The sequence below is a fragment of the Phascolarctos cinereus genome, unplaced genomic scaffold (assembly GCF_003287225.1).
Source record: "Phascolarctos cinereus isolate Bilbo 61053 unplaced genomic scaffold, phaCin_HiC Scaffold_1;HRSCAF=81, whole genome shotgun sequence".
Lineage (NCBI taxonomy): Eukaryota > Metazoa > Chordata > Mammalia > Diprotodontia > Phascolarctidae > Phascolarctos > Phascolarctos cinereus.
The window spans coordinates 178,569,286-178,590,268 of NW_027555514.1; the positions used below are offsets into that span (position 1 = coordinate 178,569,286).

At 36.0% G+C, this 20,983-nt stretch overlaps 1 protein-coding gene across 1 annotated transcript in view; it reads left to right on the forward strand.

Moving 5' to 3' along the window:
* The window catches only part of PLCZ1 (phospholipase C zeta 1), a 100,914-nt gene that overhangs the window by 16,764 nt on the left and 63,167 nt on the right, over positions 1-20,983 (forward strand). The window contains 5 exon segments of the mRNA XM_020994333.2: positions 3,165-3,393; positions 9,265-9,287; positions 11,908-11,991; positions 11,994-12,094; positions 14,040-14,184. Coding sequence (XP_020849992.1) covers positions 3,165-3,393; positions 9,265-9,287; positions 11,908-11,991; positions 11,994-12,094; positions 14,040-14,184 — 582 coding nt within the window.

A 20,983-nucleotide genomic window follows, 5' to 3' on the forward strand; every position in this document is an offset into this window, starting at 1 on the left:
CCAGTTTTTTGCTTTTCTTCTAACTTTGGTTGCATTGGTTTTATTTGTGCAACCCCTTTTTAATTTGATATAATTACAATTATTAATTTTACATTTTGTAATGTTTTCTATTGTTTGGTTCTAAATTCTTCCCTTATCTACAGATCTGACAGGTAAAGTATTCTATGCTTCCCGAATTTGCTTATGGTATCACCTTTTATGTCTAAATCATGTACCAATTTTGATTTTATCTTGGTATACAGTGTGAGATGTTGGTCTATACCTAGCTTCTGCTGTACTGTTTTCCAGTTTTCCCAGTAGTTTTTGCCAAATAGTGAGGTTTTGTCCCCAAAGCTGGAATCTTTGGGTTTATCAAACATTAGATTGCTATGGTAATTTAGTATGATGTATTGTGTACCAAATCTGTTCTACTGATTCACCACCCTGTTTCTTAACCAGTACCAGATTGTTTTGATGATTAACAATTTAATACCTGGTATAGTTAAGTCATCTTCCTTCACATTTTTTTCATCGATTCCCTTGATATTCTTGAACTTTTCTTCTTCCAAATGAATTTTGTTATTATTTTTTCTAGCTCTATAAAATATTTTTGGTAGTTTGATTGGTATGACACTGAACAAGTAGATTAATTTAGGTGGAATTGCCATTTTTTTTATGTTGGCTCAGTCTACCCATGAGCAATCAATATTTTTCTAATTATTTAGATCTAACTTTGTGTGAAAAGTGTTTCGTAATTGTGTTCATCTCAATGCCTTTTCTGGGGGACTAACTGTTCCCCCTGCCTAGAGTAGCATTTCTCCTCATTTCCTCTTGACTTTCTTTAAGACTCAGTTCAATTCCTACCTTCTTCAATTCTGACACTCCCTCTCCCACTCCCAGTTAGTGCCTCTTCCATGAGATAACTGCCTCCCATTTACATTACATATATCTTGAATGTGTGTAGTTGTTTGTATATTGCCTCCCCCAGTAGAATCTGAGCTCCTTGAAGTTGAGGAATGCATTTTCTGCCTTTCTTTATATCCCCAGAATTTAGCACAGTGCCTACCACATATTAAGAGCTTAATAAATGCATGTTGATTGATCAATATGTGATAATACAGTTAAATGAACTCAGAACTGGTTGAATGATTGAATTCAAAGCCCAATCATTAATGGTTATATTTCTACTTTGAAAAAATGTGTTAAGGGGACTTTCTGGCCCTGTTTCATTTAATACATTTATTAATTACTTTGATAAAGTTATATGTGCTATGTTTATCAAATTTTGAAATGGCAAAAATCTTGGAGGAACCGAAAAATCAGCTAACAGATTCAGTTTCAAAGAAAATTTTAATAGTTCAAAGAATTTGGCCGAATATAATTTATTCTGAAGTTTAATACTTATAAATGTAAAGTCTTATACTTTGAAAAATCAGTTTTATAAGTAAAAAAAAAATTAGAGAAGTATAGCTCAATGATGTTTTGTCTAGAAACAATATAGGAGTTCTCATAGGTTGCTAGTTGAATATGAGTCAGCAGTATGGCTGATTAAAAAGCTAATATAATCTGCATTAGGAGAAGAAGAGTGTCCAGTACTAGGGAGGTGATAAACTCTTTATAATCTGCTTTGATCAGATCAAATCTAGAGTTTTATGTTCAGTTCTGGGATAACCATCTAAAAATGACATTGATAGACTGAATAGTATCCAGAGGACATAAGCCATAGTTATGGTTGGTCCTGCCTTCATAATAGCGTTCTTCCCTTCTATTCCTATCTATTGCCCTGATTTTATTCCTCATTCTCTCAAGACTGGAATTCTATAGAACAACTGTCTCTTTATGCAATTCCTTCCTCTAACCCTATGCCAAGATGTTTTGCACATGACCATTAAATTACGCTTCTTAAAACTGTTTTCATTATGTCACTTGCTTACTCAAAGAAGGAGTTCCCCATTGCTTATAGAGTAAAGTACAAACTTAGATGGTCATATAAAGTCCTCTACAGTATAGCCCCAGTGTACCATCTGGACCTTGTCACTCACTATACCTCAACCTCCAGTTTTTTGTTTGTTTGTTTGTTTGGCTGGGCAATGGGGTTAAGTGTCAACACAGGGTCACACAGCTAGTAAGTGTTATGTGTCTGAGGCCGGATTTGAACTCAGGTTCTCCTGAATCCAGGGCCAGTGCTCTATCCACTGTGCCACCTAGCTGCCCCAACCTTCAGTTTTTAATTCTACTTACTGCTTCCTAAGTATATTTTGTACATGACTTCTTCCATGTCTTTTGTCATGCCAATCTCCCATCTGGAATATATTTACTTTTCTTGTTAGTTTATCCATATACTATTAATTTTTCAAGGGTTATTTCCCTTCCCTACTCTTCCATGAACTTTCCCTGATGACACTAGCTGGTTGTCTTTTGGATGATTATATGGCTTATCATCTCTCCCTTCTACTCATGCTAAACTTCATAATACACTACCTTCAATTGTTATTTAACTCAATTGTTTATCTCTTGTTCCCTTAGCTGGTTTACAAATTCAGGGGTAGTTATCTATTTTTATAATGTTATAACTATCATAGCACAGTATGATTCTAACATTCTAATAGACCAGCCCTTTGACTGAATCCAAACTTCAAAATTTGTTCCATGAAATTTGGATTCAGTCAAAAGGCCACACTTGAAGACCTAGATGGTCACATGTGGCCTGAAGGCCACAGGTTCCCCACCCCTGTAATAGATAATCAACAGTATTTGTTGAATGAATTGAATGAAAATAATCTTTCCTCTCATTTTAATCAACATTTTTCACTATGGAATAACATAAGTGATGATCTAAGACCCTGGCTCTTTCCTGGTCCACCACCTTACATAAGAGGCTTCACATTTCTGTCTATGTGGGTTTTTGACAGTAACATTTTATTTTCTTTAAAATGTTTTATACAGGGGCAGCTATGTGGCTCAGTGGATAGAGCACCAGCCCTGGAGTCAGAAGGACCTGAGTTCAAATGCAGCCTCAAACACATAATACTTCCTAGCTGTGTGACTCTGGGAAAGTCACTTAACCCAAATTGCCTCACTTAAAAAAAAAGTTTTATACATAAAATACTTTGCTTTAAAATATGCTTTTTTTGGTTAAAAAATGCCTATGTCACTCCATAAGTTCTTTCTTTTTTTTTTGGTAGGAAAATGACATACATAAGAATGGAAAAATAACAATAGAGGAATTTAGAGCAATTTATCGAAATTTTGCCTACAGAAAAGAAGTTGTTCAGATTTTCAATGCCTATTCTTCAAATCGCAAAATTCTATCTGAACAAAATCTGATAAAATTTCTTAAACAAGAACAATATGTTAAGATGAGTAAAATCATTGCCTCTGAAATAATTCAAAAATATGAGCCCATCGAAGAAGGTATGATCTATTTTTAACTTGCTTTAGTGTTTCATTGCAAATATTTGTTGTTATATATGACATACTTTTTATCAGTCAATAGTATTGAATTGAAAATTGATGATGGCCTATATTACTTTGTATGAAAACAGTGACATACCATATTAATATATTCTCCTACATACAATATTGACCATGTTTTGTATATAACCTTTCTTTTCAAGGAATACCCTTCTTTCCCTTAACTCTTGCTTCTAACACATTCTTTTTTTTTCTGTGTGTTTACTGTCTGCCTTCCTTGCTCCTATTTTCATCCTTTCCTCCCATTTTCTTCCTTTCTACTTTCTTTCCTTATCTATGGCCACCATCTATGCTTTATAGTCAATGTATTTCCTTCTCTCAGGTACATCACTTTGGAGATCACCTATGATTGACAGCTAGAGTTACAGTTCAGGGTCTCCAAAAGAATACTCAGTGGTCTGTTCCTTTTCTTTCTAGCGTATTATTAAAGGTTGGCAAACTGGATAAAAATGCTAGAGCTATATAATAATAATGTATGCTATATAAAATTGTTGTTTTTTGGTCATTCAGTTATGACCCTGTGGGCCATACTCTCTCTGGGATTTTATTGGCAAAGTTACTGGAGTGGTTTGCCATTTCCTTCTCCAGTGGATTAAGGCAGAGACTAAGTGACTTGCCCAGGGTCATATACCTGGTAAGTGTCTGACGCTGGGTTTGAATTCAGGTCTTGTTGACTCCAAGCTCAGTGCTCTATCCACTAAACCATCTAGTAGCCATGCTACATAGTAATAGTATATTACTCACTGTAATACAGTACTCACTGTATGCTCAAAATTATGCACATTCAAAAATGAAGCTATAATATATGCAAAATACTAGCAATAATTAACATATGGCTTAACATACACTAACATGCAATTGCATGCAAGGCATACATTACATGGACAAACATTAATATTACCATCTGGGTACATGTTTAACCACTTTGCTTTCTCCTGAACCATAATAAGTTCCCTTCGTCATAGGTTAGGTCATTCAGATTCTTATGAACTGTAAGCACTGCTGCTGGTTGATGGTATAAGCTGCCTATTAGCATTTTTTAATCTCTGGATTATACCACAGGGAGTCTCTATATCTAATTTTTAGTTCCATTCACCTAGTCTCTAAACTGCTTAGTGAAAGCACACTTCAAAGCCACGTATTCTAGTTTATTCATGGGATAGCAAGTCTTACTGTCAATAGATCTACTGGAGAATACAATCTGGTCCTCATGGTCAGCACTCTTACAGTAGATAATTGCTTCACAGCCTTCCAAATTAGCATTTGTACTCAGGACAAAAGGCTTCCATGGATCCACACAGACCAAACCTGATTTATGTAAAAGGAAATTGACAAAGTCTTTGAAAGTTTTTTCATATTTGTCTGTCTAGTAATCTCCAAATGGCTCCATAGCATTGAGAGAATTTTAACTTTTCCCACTTTTTTTTTTCTGATTCTCTTCTATCACATATCCATGAGTGAGATTATTTAATGGTTTAACTATAGCAGCATGCAGTAAAAATTTGTGATAATAGCCTTCCAAGACCTAAAAATGTTCATAAATCTTACATCATTTTGGATGTGGCCAATATGTTTTCTCAGTTAGTCTTATGTCTTGCTAAGATCCTGTAATTTCCACACTTGACAGAGGCTCTGAAAAACTGGCACTTGTCAAATGATAGCTTCAGACCAGTCTTCTCTCTAGCTGATCTAACATTTTCACTAGAATATCCTCATGTTCTCTCAGTGTCTTTGCAAAAGCAATGAGACTGTCTAAATACACCAACACTTCCAGAAAATGCATATCTCTTGCTATTTTTTTCCATTGGTCACTGGAAAGTATCACATGACATTGAGACACCTTGGGGCAAACATTCAAACGGTAAAAATCTAATTGGGCAGATGAAAACTGTTATGTACTTATCATCAGTCATAGGAATCTGAACTTCTTCATGCCTAAATCCAACACCAACATTGACAGCTACTGGCAGTCTAAGAAATAGTCCAGGACTTCTTGAACCCTTGCTGTAGTGGACTGATACATTTTTATTTTCTTGTTCAGAGTTTGGTAGTTTTATGTTTTTTGTTCTAGTTTTTTAGTTTTTAGTTTCATGCTCTACTATAAATAATACATTCAGGATACTGGATTCTGTGATGATATCATTGATCAAAAGTTCTTTCAGATGGTTTCTGAAGTATCCCATCAAGAATAAACCTAGATTGGGGGTGGAGTGAAGATAGCAGAGGCAGCATCCATAGTAGTCACGTTGTGAAAAACTAAGTAAATTTCCCTTCATCCTATCCCACCCCCCATTTATTCTATTCTCTATTCCCTGTCCCTCCTTAGAAGTGTTTGCTTCTGATTACCCCCTCCTCTAATCTGCCCTCCTCTCTATCATCCCCCTGCTCTCTTGTCCCCTTCCCCCTCCCCATTTTCCTGTAGGGTAAGATAGATTTCCATACTCAATTGAGTGTGCATGTTATTCCTTCCTTAAGCCAAATCCAATGAGAATAAGATTCACTCATTCCTTTGCACCTTTCCCCACTTTCCCTCCACTGTAAAAGCTTTTCCTTGTCTGTATTATGTAAGATAACTTACCCCATTCTACTTCTCCCTTTCTCCTTCTCCCAGTATAATCCTCTCTCACCCCTTAATTTTATTTCTTAGATATCATCCTTTCATCTTTCAACTCACCCTGGGACCTCTGTGTGTGTGTGTGTGTGTGTGTGTGGTGTGTGTGTGTGTATATTTACATATATATACATACACACAGAGACACATGTATATGTGTATACATACACACACTATATATATACACACGTGTATATATATATATACACACACATATATACACACACACATATATACAAATATATATATACCCATATAATATATGTGTATATGTATATGTATATATATATACATATATGTATTTGTACATATATATGTATATATGCATATATTTTTTCCCTCTAACAACCCTAATACTGAGAAAGGTTTCATGAGTTACAAATATCATCTTTCCATGTAGGAATGTAAACAATTCAACTTTCAGAAGTCCCTTATGATTTCTCTTTCCTGTTTACCTTTTCATGTTTCTCTTGAATTTTGTATTTGAAAGTCAGATTTTCTTTTAAGCTCTGGTCCTTTCATCAAGAATATTTGAAGGTTCTCTGTTTCACTGACTATCCATTTTTTTCCCCCCGAAGGATTATATTCAGTTTTGCTGGGTAGGTGATTCTTGCTCCTTTGACCTCCAGAATATCATATTCCAAGCCCTCAGATCTCTTAATGTAGAAGCTGCTAAATCTTGTGTTATGCTGATTGTGTTTCCACGGTACTTGAATTGTTTCTTTCTGGCTGCTTGCAATATTTTCTCCTTGACTTGGGAACTCTGGAATTTGGCTATAGCATTCCTAGGAGTTTTCTTTTGGGGATCTCAGGAGGTGATTACCCTCTGGTTCTAGAATATCAGAGCAGTTTTCCTTGAAAATTTCTTGAAAGACGATGTCTAGGCTCTTTTTTTTTTTATCACGGCTTGTTCAATAATTTTTAAACATCTCCCTTGGATCTATTTTCCAGGTCTGTTGTTTTTCCAACGACATATTTCACATTGTCTTCTTTTTTCTTATTCTTTTGGTTTTGTTTTATAATTTCTTGATTTCTCAGAAAGTCTTTAGTTTACATTTGCTCTACTCTAATTTTTAAGGAATTATTTTCTTCAGTGAGCTTTTGGACTTCCTTTTCATTTGGCCAGTTCTGCTTTTTAAGGCATTCTTCTCTTCATTGGCTTTTTGGAACTCTTTTGCCATTTGGGTTAGTCTCTTTTGAGGTGTTTTTTCTTCAGTATTTTTTGGGTCTCCTTTAGCAAGCTGTTGACTAGTTTTTCATGATTTTCTTGCATCACTCTCATTTCTCTTCCTAGTTTTCCCTCTGCTTTTCTTACTTCTCAAAATCCTTTTTGAGCTCTTTCATGGCCTGGGACCAATTCATATTTTTCTTGGAGGCTTTGAACGTAGGAATTTTGACTTTGGTGTCTTCTTCTGATTGTATGTTTTAATTTTCTTTGTCACCAAAGTAAGATTCTATGGTCTGTTTTTTTTTTTTTGTGCTGTTTCATCATGTTCCCAGTCAATTACTTGACTTTTAAATTCTTTGTTAAGGTAGGGGGTCTGCTTCCAGTGTGGAGAATGTACTGTCCCAAGCTTCAGGGGTTTTGCACAGCTGTTTCCAGAGATACTTTTAGAGACCTATAAATTTTCAGTTCTTCCAAGGTGGTATGATCAAAGGTGTGGTGTTTACTCCTTTCCTGGCCTGTGCTCTGGTCTATGAGTGACCACAAACACTCTTTTCTGCCTTGGAACTGTAAGGGGGATTTTCTCTGTACCACTGCTACAAGCTCTACCAGGCCAACACTCCTCCTTGCCCCAGGACTGCCACCAAGAACTGTGACCCAGATCCAAATATGGGCAAAGCAAGAGAATCCTGCCTCAGCACCAGCAAAGAGATCCCTGCAGTCCCCCTCTTATCAGCTGCTCAATCCCCCTACCATCTGTGAGTGGAGAGGTCTAGAAGTAGCTGCTGCCCTGAGGCTGTGCCAGAACTGAAGCTGGACTGTGCTCCTCTCTCACCCAGGTCTGACAGACCTTCTAAGTTGTCTTTGGCATTTGTGGGTTGAGAAATCTGGAAACCACCACGGCTGCTAGTGCTTTGGTCCCCAGAGGCCTGTTCCAGGTCCACTGAGGGCTGGTCTTTGCCTGCACAGCCCATGCTGAACTGCGCTGCTCTCCCTGCCCAGCACAATAGACCTTTCTACTCTACCATCCAGGTTGTCTTGGGCTGGACATTTATTTCACTTTGTCCTTTTGTGGGTTCTGCTGCTCTAGAATTTGTTTACAGCCATTTTAACAGGTATTTGGAGCAATCTGGGAGAGAGCTCAAGCAAATCATTGCTTTTACTTTGCCATCTTGGCTCTGCCCCCAAGGAGAGATAATTTAAGAATTATTGGACTACATGAAAGGATAAATTTATATTGTCCCTGGAAGGTTCAGGAATCTGTTAACAAGAACTTATTAAGCACTTATCATTTGCCAAGCAAAAATAAAGATAGTCTCTCCTCTCAAGGACCTTATATTTTAACGGGGGAAGATAACACACAAAAAGGAGGTAAAAGGGCTGGCCTAGGGGACTGTGCTAGAAATAGCCATCCTATGATAAGAAGAGTTTTCAGGGACTGAGGGTACTTCTTAGATAATTCCAGGACCAATTCTGGGGTATGATGGAATAGCCCAAATTGCAACTGGAGAAGAAACAAAGAGTTAATAAGGTAGATTCTGAGTTGCTTCTTGGGGATATGCCACCTTCTACTTACAGACTGAGAACATGCCTGCTGTCTCTGAACTCTTGCCTTAATCAAATATTCTATTCTTCTGGCACTATGTGTATGTGTATGTGTATGTGTGTGTGTGTGTGTGTGTGTGTGTGTGTGTGTGTGTATGTGTGTATAATTTTTATATTTTTTCTAGAAATATGATTTCACTGGTATAGTGTCACAATAAGAATCTGTGATTAAGAGAAACTGAAGCACAAAATTCCAAGCATGACAAATTTATTAAAGTCTAGCAGTGGCCAATAAAGTGAGATCCCAAGCCCCTCAGTGGTCAGGGATTCATTAACAGCAGACAGAGCAGTCTTTTACACAGTTGGTTATATAAGGTTCAATGATGCTAAATTAGAATTGTGATTGGTCTATAGTAAAAGTGGAGTAAAGGTATAGGGTGGGCTTACATTTGGCATAGTCATGCTGACTTCCAAAAGGGGGTGTCCAAAGTCTGGGGCAAGGGAGAAAACAGAGTTAGTCAACATCTTCTGGAAAGTCCTGTGTTAGGTAACCCCCTACACCAGAGTGATCCAGTGCTAGGCTTGTGATCAGACAGAGCCTCTTATGACCATATCAGCTCATCCTTCCTCCTCCTTTCTAGGGTAAAATAGATCAAGTCCAGCCTGTAGCCTATAGAAATGAGGAAGTTAGACTCTCATAAAGAAGTCAAACTATCTTATAGACTCTAACTTTAAAAAGTCAAACTCTCTTTTTGAATCAAACTAATTCCTAAGTACTAATTCCAGTGATTAGATATAATTCTCAATCAATAATTAACACACAGTAAAGTGGGCTATCAATTTTCACTTTCACAATAGGGAACTCCCAGTGAAACTCCCAATACTAGATATTAATGTAGATCAGCTACTGTTTTGCAATTTTTGTTTTTAGAGTGTTGCCTGAGGGTACTGAGAAGTTAAGCTAGTATAGGTCAGAGACCCATGAACTCTATCCATTATACAAATGTATGTGTATAATTATTCCATAATTTCTACGTGCTAGGCAATTGGATGAAATAAGTTGGTTGCTCAAATTAAATATTTTTAAGGCCCAACTTTACTCCATACTTTTTCTTTCTTCCTTTTTTTAATGAACAAATATTTCCTTTTCCTGCTCCATACTTTTTCCAATGAGCTAAATAATTTTTGATAGCGCTTTTACAATTATTTTACCAAATGCTTGGGGATAGCATAACCTGTAGGCAGAGAAGAAGGAATATTGGGGGTGACAGTAGGAGCTGATAGTTCCAGAATAGCTTTACAGATTTAGTGATAGTAGTATTATGGAGTCATCTTCAATTTTCATTTTACTATGACTTTTACATATTTGTTAGCTACCTTCAAATATGATAGGTTATAATTATTTTGTTGTATTTTTTTGAGGCTAAGTAGATTGAGAACTGACCTTAAATCTGGGAAGACCTAGGTTTAAGTACTGCATTTTAACACATATTGGCTGTTTCACCCTAGACAAGTCACTAATCTTTTCATTGCCCTATGTAATTCTTTAAGACTATAGATTATAGAGAAGATGCTGGCCTGCATAGATAGATGGAGTTTCTTTCCTCAGAGTTTCCCATACAAATTAAATCACAGGTGCGGTTGCTATTGAATTTTTGATGCCTATGTTTGTCTATTCGTTCACTGGACAAACATTTATTGTGCTCATTTTATGTTTGAGACTTCACAAATATATACTTTTATACTTATCCTTTGGTCACTACACACTTTACAGGTTTACTAAATTGAATTCTGGTTCTATTATCTAAGGTGCTGGGTAGCCTCAATTTCACCTCCATTTTAGCATCATCTACAAAACAACAAATAAATTTAATTCCTATTTTGTCACCAGAAAACAACTATTGTTATTTATTTCCTCATATTTTGAAGTGTACTTAAATATATCAGTTCTACTGATTATATGAGAACAAAGGGCAATAAACACTTACAAATTATAGCTGTTAGAATTTACAATGTCTTTGGTGCCATATAATACCATGTCCTTGAATTTACACAGCCTCTGACGCAGAAGTGTGCAAGATGAAGGTCTCACAAGCACACACACTGTACTAGGTGCTATCAGAGGTTATAGAACATGAAGAAGAAACTAACCTTGCACTCAAGCTGTTTATAATAAATAAGCATACTTTTAAAGTACTTATTAAATAAGATACTTATTCACATGTGGGTTATAGAGGTGTAACTTTTTGTTTTGAAGCAATAGAAGAGTTCCTAATTACATTAGTTATTTTCCCCCCTTAACTGTAATTTAAAATGCACTAGGAAAACTTGTTATATAATGGAGTCTCATGACAAATACTTTTGAAAACTAAAAATTAAATGGTGAAGTAAATAATACTTACCTTACCATTCAAAAAATAAAATAATTGGGGCAGCTAGGTGGAGCAGGTGGATAGAGCATCAGCCCTGGAGTCCGGAGGACCTGAGTTCAAATTTGGCTTCAGACACTGGGCAAGTCACTTAGCCCAAATTGCCTTAAAAATGATCTCTTACAGATTTTAGGTTAAGGGAGGTAAATATGGCATATTTTGGAGCAGTTAGATGGCACAGTGCATAGAGAATTTGGAGTCAATAAGAGATACTTAACTATCTATGTAACCTTTGGCAAGTTACATAACCTTGGTGGGCCTAAGTTTCTTCATATCTAGAATTACGATAATAATGGCACCTACTTCCCAGAACTGTTGTGAAGATCAGATGAGACAGTATACATGAAGGAATTTGCTAATCTTAGAGAAATGTAAGAACGCTAGCTATTATATTTTAAAATAGTGGAACAAATTTATATGGATTTTATATGCTTTGCTTTCTGATGATCAAATAAGAATGAAATCATTTGACATAATTAAATGATAAATTTTATTAAATTAATTTTGAACTGGAAGATCTTAAAGCTAAATTATTAAAATTTGTATACCAGGACAATTGGAAATTCTAGCAGTTTTAGCTATGTATCAATGTTTTAGGGATAACATCCACTGCTACACATATTTGAAATAGACATTCTTTTAATTGGTAAAAATAATTTTTGCTTTCTTTTTAATATTGTTTGTAGTGAAAAAAACAACACCAGATGACAATCGAAGGATTTATAAGATACATGGACTCGAATGATTGCTTGCTATTTAAAAAGGACTGCACACATGTTTATCAAGATATATGACTCGTCCTTTAAACGATTACTTTATTTCATCTTCTCATAATACCTACCTGATTTCTGGGCAGTTAATAGGGCCAAGTGACCTTTGGGGCTATGCAAGGTATTTATTTTTGTATTTAATTTGAAATATTGTGCCACCTAAAAAGCAATTAGCTCCTGACCTATGCTCTTACCATATGTGGACCATCAATTGGCAGGAGTACAGAGGAGAGTGCTTGGCATCTCGCTGGAGAAGGTAGGCAAGGAACATTCCTATCTGTGTGCCTCATAACCACCTAGCTTCCTAGTGAGACATTTGATAAATTTCCTATGTAAGGCCATGTTTATGCCCACTGACCAGTTAGGGGTGAAAAAAAGTTATTTCTAGTTTAATAATTAATGAAGTTAATATGAAGAGAAAAATAAAGATTGAATTCCTACTTCCACCTCCTATTAACATTGAAACTAGTTTGTGCATAAGCCAGCACCTGATATGGTTTATAGATATGTACATCCATAAAGCTATTTCTGTGAAATCCGGAGATCATATGGAATTCTGAATGTTTTAAATATAATTTCTTACCGATGTAATGAATAGAAATAATACTTTCCATTTAGACAGTGCATAATTAAAAAGTATTTTCATGTATATTATTTCATTTGCTACCTATTATACCAAATCTATATGATTTTGAGAAATCTCTATTGATTTATACTCTATCATTACAATTATGCCATTGACATTAGGAGAAATGTCCAATTGGAAGCAGTTTTCAAAATATACGTAAAAAGATAGGTACTTATAAAACATGTGCTTTCTAGTAGTAAAAGTGTGACAAATTCAATCTATAGAGTTAAAATAACTACTTTGAACTTAAAGCTAGATTTCAGATCTAGTGTAATGATGCCAAAGATTTTATTCCAATAAATAACACAGGACAGTAATTGGGAACTTAGATGGATAACAGATTTTAGAAATTCAGTGGAGTAGAAAGTGCTCTCTCTGTGACTCTTTGATGGAGCCCAAACCCAATACTAATAAAGAATTTCTAAACAAAAACATTTACTAATTTCTTCACCTCCAGCTGCAGAGAATGTATGAATCAGACAGGTGAGAAAGTGAGCACCAGAGGCTTAGGGCTTGATATATCATTCTTAGAAGTGATGTTTTCTAAAACAAGCAAGGAGTAGAAACAGGGAAAAATTGTGACATAGGTGAAACTCACCTTTGATTTCATCAGCATCAACATTCTGTGTTCCCTACACTTTCAGCAGTCCCTACAAACACTCCTTTCACCTGGGCATCCAGGATTCCTAATGTCTCTCCATTTTACTTATGATCAAAACCTGCCTCCTAAGCAAGATGAGATGAATTAAATTTCATTAAACATGTAAATGACTAATGAGACAATTATAAAAGAGCAGAAAATTTTAGAGTTGCAAGGGACCCAAGATTTTCTCACTTAAGAGGTATTCAGATTTTAACAAGAAGAAGCATCTTAAGCTAAAGGAGGAAAAAAGAGTCTGACTATGGAATTTGGTGAATCATTAAGACGATACAGCATAGAATAATAGTGGCAGAGATAGTGGCGTCATTTGTCATTTCCTCCTCCAGCTCATTTTACAGATGAAGAAATTGAGGCAAACAGGATTTAGTGACTTGCCCAGGGTCACACAGCTAGTCATTGTTTGAGGCTGGATTTGAGCTCGAGAAGATGAGTCGTCCTGACTCCAGGCTGGGCACTCTGTCATTCGTGTCACCTAGCTGCCCAAATGAAACCCAAGTAGAGACAAATGGAACATTTGAATAGGTGGGAGATGTGGGGAAGTTTTTTATTTCATGACAAGTCAAGTCCTTGTAGTATGCCTTTGCTGGTTTCCCAGAAGACTTGTGAATCCTCATAATACTAGACTTGCCAATATATTAGGAAACATGTAATAATGTATTTATTTAAAAAGAAAGAAAGCATTTTTTGGGGGTGACCTGTTCTAGATTATTTATTATCTTACTGACTTCCCTACACGGGTGAGATGTCTGAGAAGTATTTTATTTTTGTTTTATTCAGTGCACTTGTGAAAGGATGTCGCTGTTTAGAAATTGACTGCTGGGATGGATCACAAAATGAACCTGTTGTGTATCATGGGCATACACTAACAAGTAAGATTCTGTTTAAAACTGTCATCCAGGTGATCAACAAGTATGCATTTATGGTATGTATGTACTGTTGTTAAAATGTAATTACCTCATCCAGGTTCTCAGTAGTATTAACTTTGAGCAACAATACTCAGGTTATATTGTTAGCTAAAAAGGCAAGCTCATTTTACCAATACTATAGATTCATAGAATCTGAGTAGGAAGAGAGAGCCTAGAAAACTAGTTTCCCTACCCGAATAGTAATATCCCCTACAATGTATCTGACAAGTAATTACCCATTTTTTCTATCCATTTGAATACTTCTAGGGAGGGGGAACTCACCACCTCCTAAGGCCATGGAATTCCACTTTGGGATTACTCTTAATTAGGAACTTCCTACTGTTAAGCCTAGATTTTCCTCCTTGCAACATTTACCGAATGCTCCAACTTGTACCTTATTTGGGCCAAGTAGAACAAGTCCAATTTCTCTTCCACTTGACAAGACCTTGAAATCCTTGAAAACAATTCTCACATCCTTCTCTTAGTCTTCTCCAAGTGAAACAAACATATCCATTTACTTCAACTGACCCTCATATGGAATTATCCTTTGTTATCCTACTAGCCCTCCTTTGAGTGTTCTTCTTATCAAAATAGAGGCCATATTGAACATAAAACTTCAGATGTTGTCTGTCAAGGGCTTAGTACAGTAGGACTCTGACCTCCTTACATTTTTGGGCACTAAGCCTCTGTTAATACAGCCTAAGATTACGTTAACTTTTCTTGGTTGCCACATCACACTGTTGACACATATTGGATTTGCACTAAAATCCTATGAACTTAATATATACCTTAATCCTATAAAAATCCTATAAACTTAATCTATACCTTAATCCTATAATCTATAAGAGAGACAGATTGTTTTATTCTTTGTATGTGTGTCCCCAGACTAGTAGATACTTATTATGTATTTATTGATTGAATGCTTGATTAGGCATATCTCTTTAATATCTCCTACACTGTCTCCTTTTCACTGCTCTTATACTACTCCTATAGTTTAGGTCCTCATCATCTTTTGTCTATGAGTTTCAATCAATCAACAAGCTTTTTTGTATTTAATCTTGGAGGTTATAGAGAGCCACTGGAGTTTACTGAGGAACAGGGTATGACCTGGTCAGACTTGCACTTTAGAGAAATCACTTTGCTGGCTGAATGCAGGATGAATTGAAATGGAGAGTTAATGTAGGCAGACCACCAGTAGGCTATTGCAATGGTGCAGGTGTAAGGTGATGGGGCTGCACAAAGTGGTGGCAGTGTCAGAGGAGAGAAGGAAGCCTAGTGAAGAGATGTTGTGAAGGTGAAATTTATAGGCTTTAGCAACAGAGTGAGTATGGTGGGCATGGGGTAGGGTGAGAGATAGTGAGAATCTAAGGATGACAAGTAGGGCACAAGCCTGAGGAAATGGGAGGTTAGTGTCAAATTCAATTAGAAAAAGGGCCACTAAATCATATGTAAGGATTCCTGAAGGTCAAATATTGATAAGAGAATCACATTATTAAGAAAACTTTCAGTATTATCTATGTTCTATTGTGTTTTTATTTATTTTGTTAAATATTTCTCAATTACATTTTAATCTGATTTGGTATTCAAGAGTGTTATGGTCACATGTTTGACACCTCTGTTCAACATAATAAAGAAGTTAGGAGGGAGGAGAAGATTTAGAGGGGAAACATAATGAGTTCAGTTTTAGAAATGTTGAGTTTGAGATGTCTACTGGACATATGGTTCAAAATGGCTGAAAGGCAGTTGAAAGTACAAGACTGGAGGCTGGTAGAGAGATTAGGGCAACTAGGTAGATTTGAGAATCATTAGCAATAGACATGATAATGATGTGGTAATTAAATCCATGTATACTGATGAAATCACCAAATGAAACAGTACAGAGGGAGAAGAGAAAAGAGTCCAGGACAGAACCCTTTGGATCAGAGGGTGTGACCTGGGAGACAATTTGGCAAAGAGACAGAGGAGTGGTCAGATAGATGGGAGGAGAATCAGGAGAAGGTGGAGCCCTTCAAACCTAGAGAGAATAGAATATCAAGGAGGAGAGAGTGACCAACCCTGGCAAAGGCTGCAGAAAGGTCAAGGAGGATGAGGATTGAGAAGAGGCCACCAAATCTGGCAATTAAAAGATCAATTAAGAGGACCTCAGTCCTTTATCTTATGATCTAATACCCATCTATATGAACAATAAACTCATGGATTCTGGGATAGTTTTCTCAAATACTAATCAAAGCCACAGGAACAGGCTTAACAAATCTGCAAAGCCAATTATATAAGGTGACTTCCCTCCCTTTTCATTTTCTTTCACTGCCTCAGCCAATTATAATACAATAAGCTAAAGTATATATCTTGGAGCAGAGGTAACAAAAAATATCATGTCTCTCTACAATCACTGTTCTAAAGCCCCTGGGAATAGAGGAAAACAGGTCAAACATCACTACTGTATAAAACTGAGAGGATCTTTCTTGAACATAAGCTGGAAACTATTAGCTGACCTCACACCTCAACTACATGGCCATATAGGTGGTGGAAACTCAGCTTTATGTTCGGCCCCAAAGAATTTCCCATACAGATCTCTAGTCCTCTACAGCCTTAGAGGACTCTAAACAAAATTTTCCAATAAATGTCATTGGGATACATATTTTTATATATTTTTTTCTTCTCCAGTCAGTCCCCTGGTTTACCATTTGCTGCCAAGTAATAATGAAAAATGATCAGAAAGCCTTTAATTCTCTCTTTAATTTTTCCCTATGTTCTTAAGATAGAACTAATTTAGGTAGTCCATAATTCTCAGAGACATGGTATCACTGGAAAAATAATGGTATTTAAAAGCATGTGGGTTGTGTTGTGTGTGTGTGTGTGTGTGTGTGTGTGTGTGTGTGTGTGTGTGTGTGTGATCTTGGAGTATTTTGGTTTCATTGCAAAAAATGCCCAATTTGTCAAATCCTATCTATACCCTCTCTTTCCTTCTACTTCTTATTTCTTGGTATACTTTATTGCCCATAAGCAATTCCTGTTTAAGATAGTGAACTCTTGCACTAGCTCAACAATTCACCACCCCAACTATATTACATAATTTTTGCAATGTGCATTCTTCATCTGCTTAGTGCCAATTGTTAGGTCAGTTTCTTGATTGTCTTTAGATCTAATCTGAGGATCTATGCAATATCTTGAACTATACCAATCTTGGCTTTCTCATTATAAATAAAACCAGAACATGCCCATACATTGTAGTTAAATAAAAAGATGACTCACTAATGTCTCCTCAGAGAGGTGTACAAAAGAGTTTGTATGATTTTTGTTATTTGTTTAGCATTACAAAGTACCTGTTGGTAGTCTAATTGGTAGAACTCTAAATCTGTAAATTAATTTAGGTAGTGTGGTTATTTATATATCATATATTATGTATATTACTTATACATTAAATTGGCATGGCCCAATCATGAACAATGATAATTCTTCCAATTACTTCAGTCATTCCTTATTTCTTTAAAATTGCTTTTATCTTGTACTCAAAGGTGACAACTTTTCATATGGTTGTTAATACTATGAAATTCTTTAAAGAATTACTGATTCATATCCTTTGCATATACACACATATACATTTGGGTACTGGTTCTTAGTTTTATATGTTTGAGTTATTTTCATGTATGCATTTATGTATATATGTATGTTATATTGAATACAGACACTTATCAGAGATAACTCCATGTAAAGATTTTTCTCACTTGATGGTTCTCTTTTTGTCCTATGTATACTAATTTAATCTGTGCAAAATATTTTCAATTTTATGTAATTCAAATTATTTATCTTTTGTCATTACCCTTTTCCTTTGTTTAGGATAGAACTCTCATTCTAATCATAGCTCTGGAAATCATGTGAGCTTTTTTTTCCTTCTGAATTCTTGATTCTATGGCCATTACCATTCAGGTCACAAAACCATTTTCCATTTTTTGTTGCGTGTGGTTTAAGGTGTAAAGGCATTGTGGTATAATGAATACAGAGCCAATCCTAGAGTCAGGAGGATATAAATTTAAATCCTGCCTTTGATACACATTATCTGTGTAAACCTGAACAAATAATTTTACCTCTCAGTGCCCCAAGCACTTATTTTCTAAAACCAAAATTTTCAGAGAAGTGATTGGCTTGCCTTGGTAGAGGGAGTTTCTTTATTGGGAATTCCCTATACCAAAGAAATCACACCTGATCCTAAAAAATCCTATATTATTGGCCTTCGCCCAATTTTTGCCAAACTGCTTTCCATTTCCCCCCTAGATGTTCTTGTTGAATAGGGAGTTCTTCCTCAAATAATTTTTTTCTCTCTTAATAATTGAGTTGTTTCTGATTCTTGTTTGTCTATCTGCTTCCACTGACCTACTTTTCTATTTTTTCAACCAATATCAAGTAGTTTCAATGATTCCAGCTTTATGATATCATTTGAAGTCTGAAAGAGCTATTCCTTCCTTTATTCCTACTTTTTTTCCTTATTTTCCTTGACAGTCTGGACTTTGTTCCTTTAAATGAATTTTGATATTTGTTTAGCTCTATAAAGTACCTGTTGGTAGTCTAATTAGCATAACTCCAAATCTGTAAATTAATTTAGGAAGTATGGTTATTTATATATCATATATTGTGTATATTACTTATACATTAAGTTGGCATGTCCCAATCATGAACAGTGATTACTCCTCCAATTATTTAAGTCATTCTATATTTCTTTAAAGAGTGCTTTATAATTACAATTTCAAAGTCTAAAATATGTCTTAGTAGATTGACTCTCAAATATTTAATGCATTTTGCAGCTACTTTTAATGAAACTTCTCTTTTCATTATTTCCTTTTGGATGTGGTTATTGCTGTGTCTACATGCTGATGATTTTCATAAATTGACTGTATACTACTACTTTACTGAAGATTAAATTCTTTGTTGTTTCCCTTGGATTTTCTAAGTAAACCACCATGTAATCTGCAAACAGAGATAATTTTGTCTGTTCTTTTCCTACGTTTATGTCTTTAATTTCTTTCTCCAATCTTATTGCTGCAGTTAGCATTTCTAGAACTATGTGAAAAAATCAAAGAGGAGAGGAGGCTTTCTTATTTTACTCCCTTGTTTTATTGGGAAAGCTTTTAGTGTGAAATTTGTAGGCTTTAGCCTATAGCACTACTTGCCCTCATCCTTTAATCATCTATTGCACTCATCCCCCACTGTCAGGTCAATTGCCAAGTCTTAATTGATTTATTTTCATTATATTCCTTGCATCCATCCTCTTATTTCCCATTCATAGTTACTATCTTAATTCAGGTATTTATCACCTTTAATTCAGGTATTTATCTGGATTGTAGTAATAGCTTCCTAATTGGACTCTCTGCTTCTATGTTTTCCTCTCTCCAATCCACCCTCTACAGAGTTGCCAAAATAATTTGCCTAAGGCATAAATCTGGCTATATTATTCCGCTGCTCAAAAATCTTAGTGTTTTCATATTTGTATTCTTCAGCTTAGCAGTTAGAGGCCTCTACATTCTGGATTCAATTTAACTTTTCCAAATTTATTTCATATTAATTCCCTTCATTTACATTATATTCTACTCACGGTAGTCATCTATACCAACTATTCCTGGTCCTCAACATTCCAGATATAATAGGAGTTTGAGAACTGACTGGCATTCTGAGACTTTTTTTTAACATCAGAGGGAAAAAATATTCCCTCGCATTCCTGAAAGTGATTTGAATTTTTGCGATCTTTGATTTGGGAGGAGGAACTTGAATCACACTCAGGAATTTTAAGAGACACATGCAGACTTCATCAGGACAGACTGAGAAGAAGGATCAGGGAATTAACAAGCTGAAATGGAAAATATTGGTGCTACCTGGCAGAAGAAGCTGGAAAAGAAGAAATGAGTTAGAACTGAAAGTAGGGAGGAGTTGTGATGGAGAAGGGGGAGAGCAAGGTGGGCCATACAGCCTTTCAGGCAAATGATGATGATAGTGACAATGACAATGACAAGCTAGCATTTATGTAGCACCTACTATGTGCTAGCCGCTGTGCTAAGGGTGTTACAAACATCACATTGGGTCCTCACAACAGCCCTGGTAGTTAGGTGCTATTATTATCATCTCTTTTTTAGAGTTGAAGAAACGCAGGCAAATAGGGGTTAAGAGACTTGACCAAGGTCAAACAGCTCATGTCCGAGGCTGGATTTGAATTCAGGTCTTTCTGACCACAGGTCCAATACTATCTACTATGCCACCCAGCTGCCAGATGCCTAGCTGCAACTCAGAAACTAGAACTCAGGGTGAGGACCTCCAGTAGCCTTAGCCCAAGTACTTTGTTCTGAGGTACTTAGAGAAGCCATGCAGTCCACTCTGATCTCTCTTTTTTCTGATTCTACTTTCCCCTACTGCTTACACGTCTTCTCTTTGATGTTTTTCTGTCAGGTGTTGCCCATGTACAAATGATGCTTGTTTAGATCATTATGTCCTGAATGGGACTAGGGATGCTGTCTCCCTGTTGCTTCCTATCAGTCTTCTTTGCTGCAGGCTATATATGTCTTTTAAAACTCTCAGGTGTAACTCAAATCTCCTCCAGTTCAAAGACTGAGGTAGTTAAAATCACTTTAAGGGCTTCAAGGGAATGCTTATCCCCCTTAAAGTATAAATCCCAATGTAGCCAGTATGCCATGAACTCAATGATTGCAAAGTGTGTCTGGCTATATCTCTTTCCCCAGGGCTCTAGGGGTAACCTTGACAGGGTTGGGGTCATTTTCTTTAAAATTATAAGCATGGGTACCTATTCTGGGTATGTTTCCTCCACTGTTAACC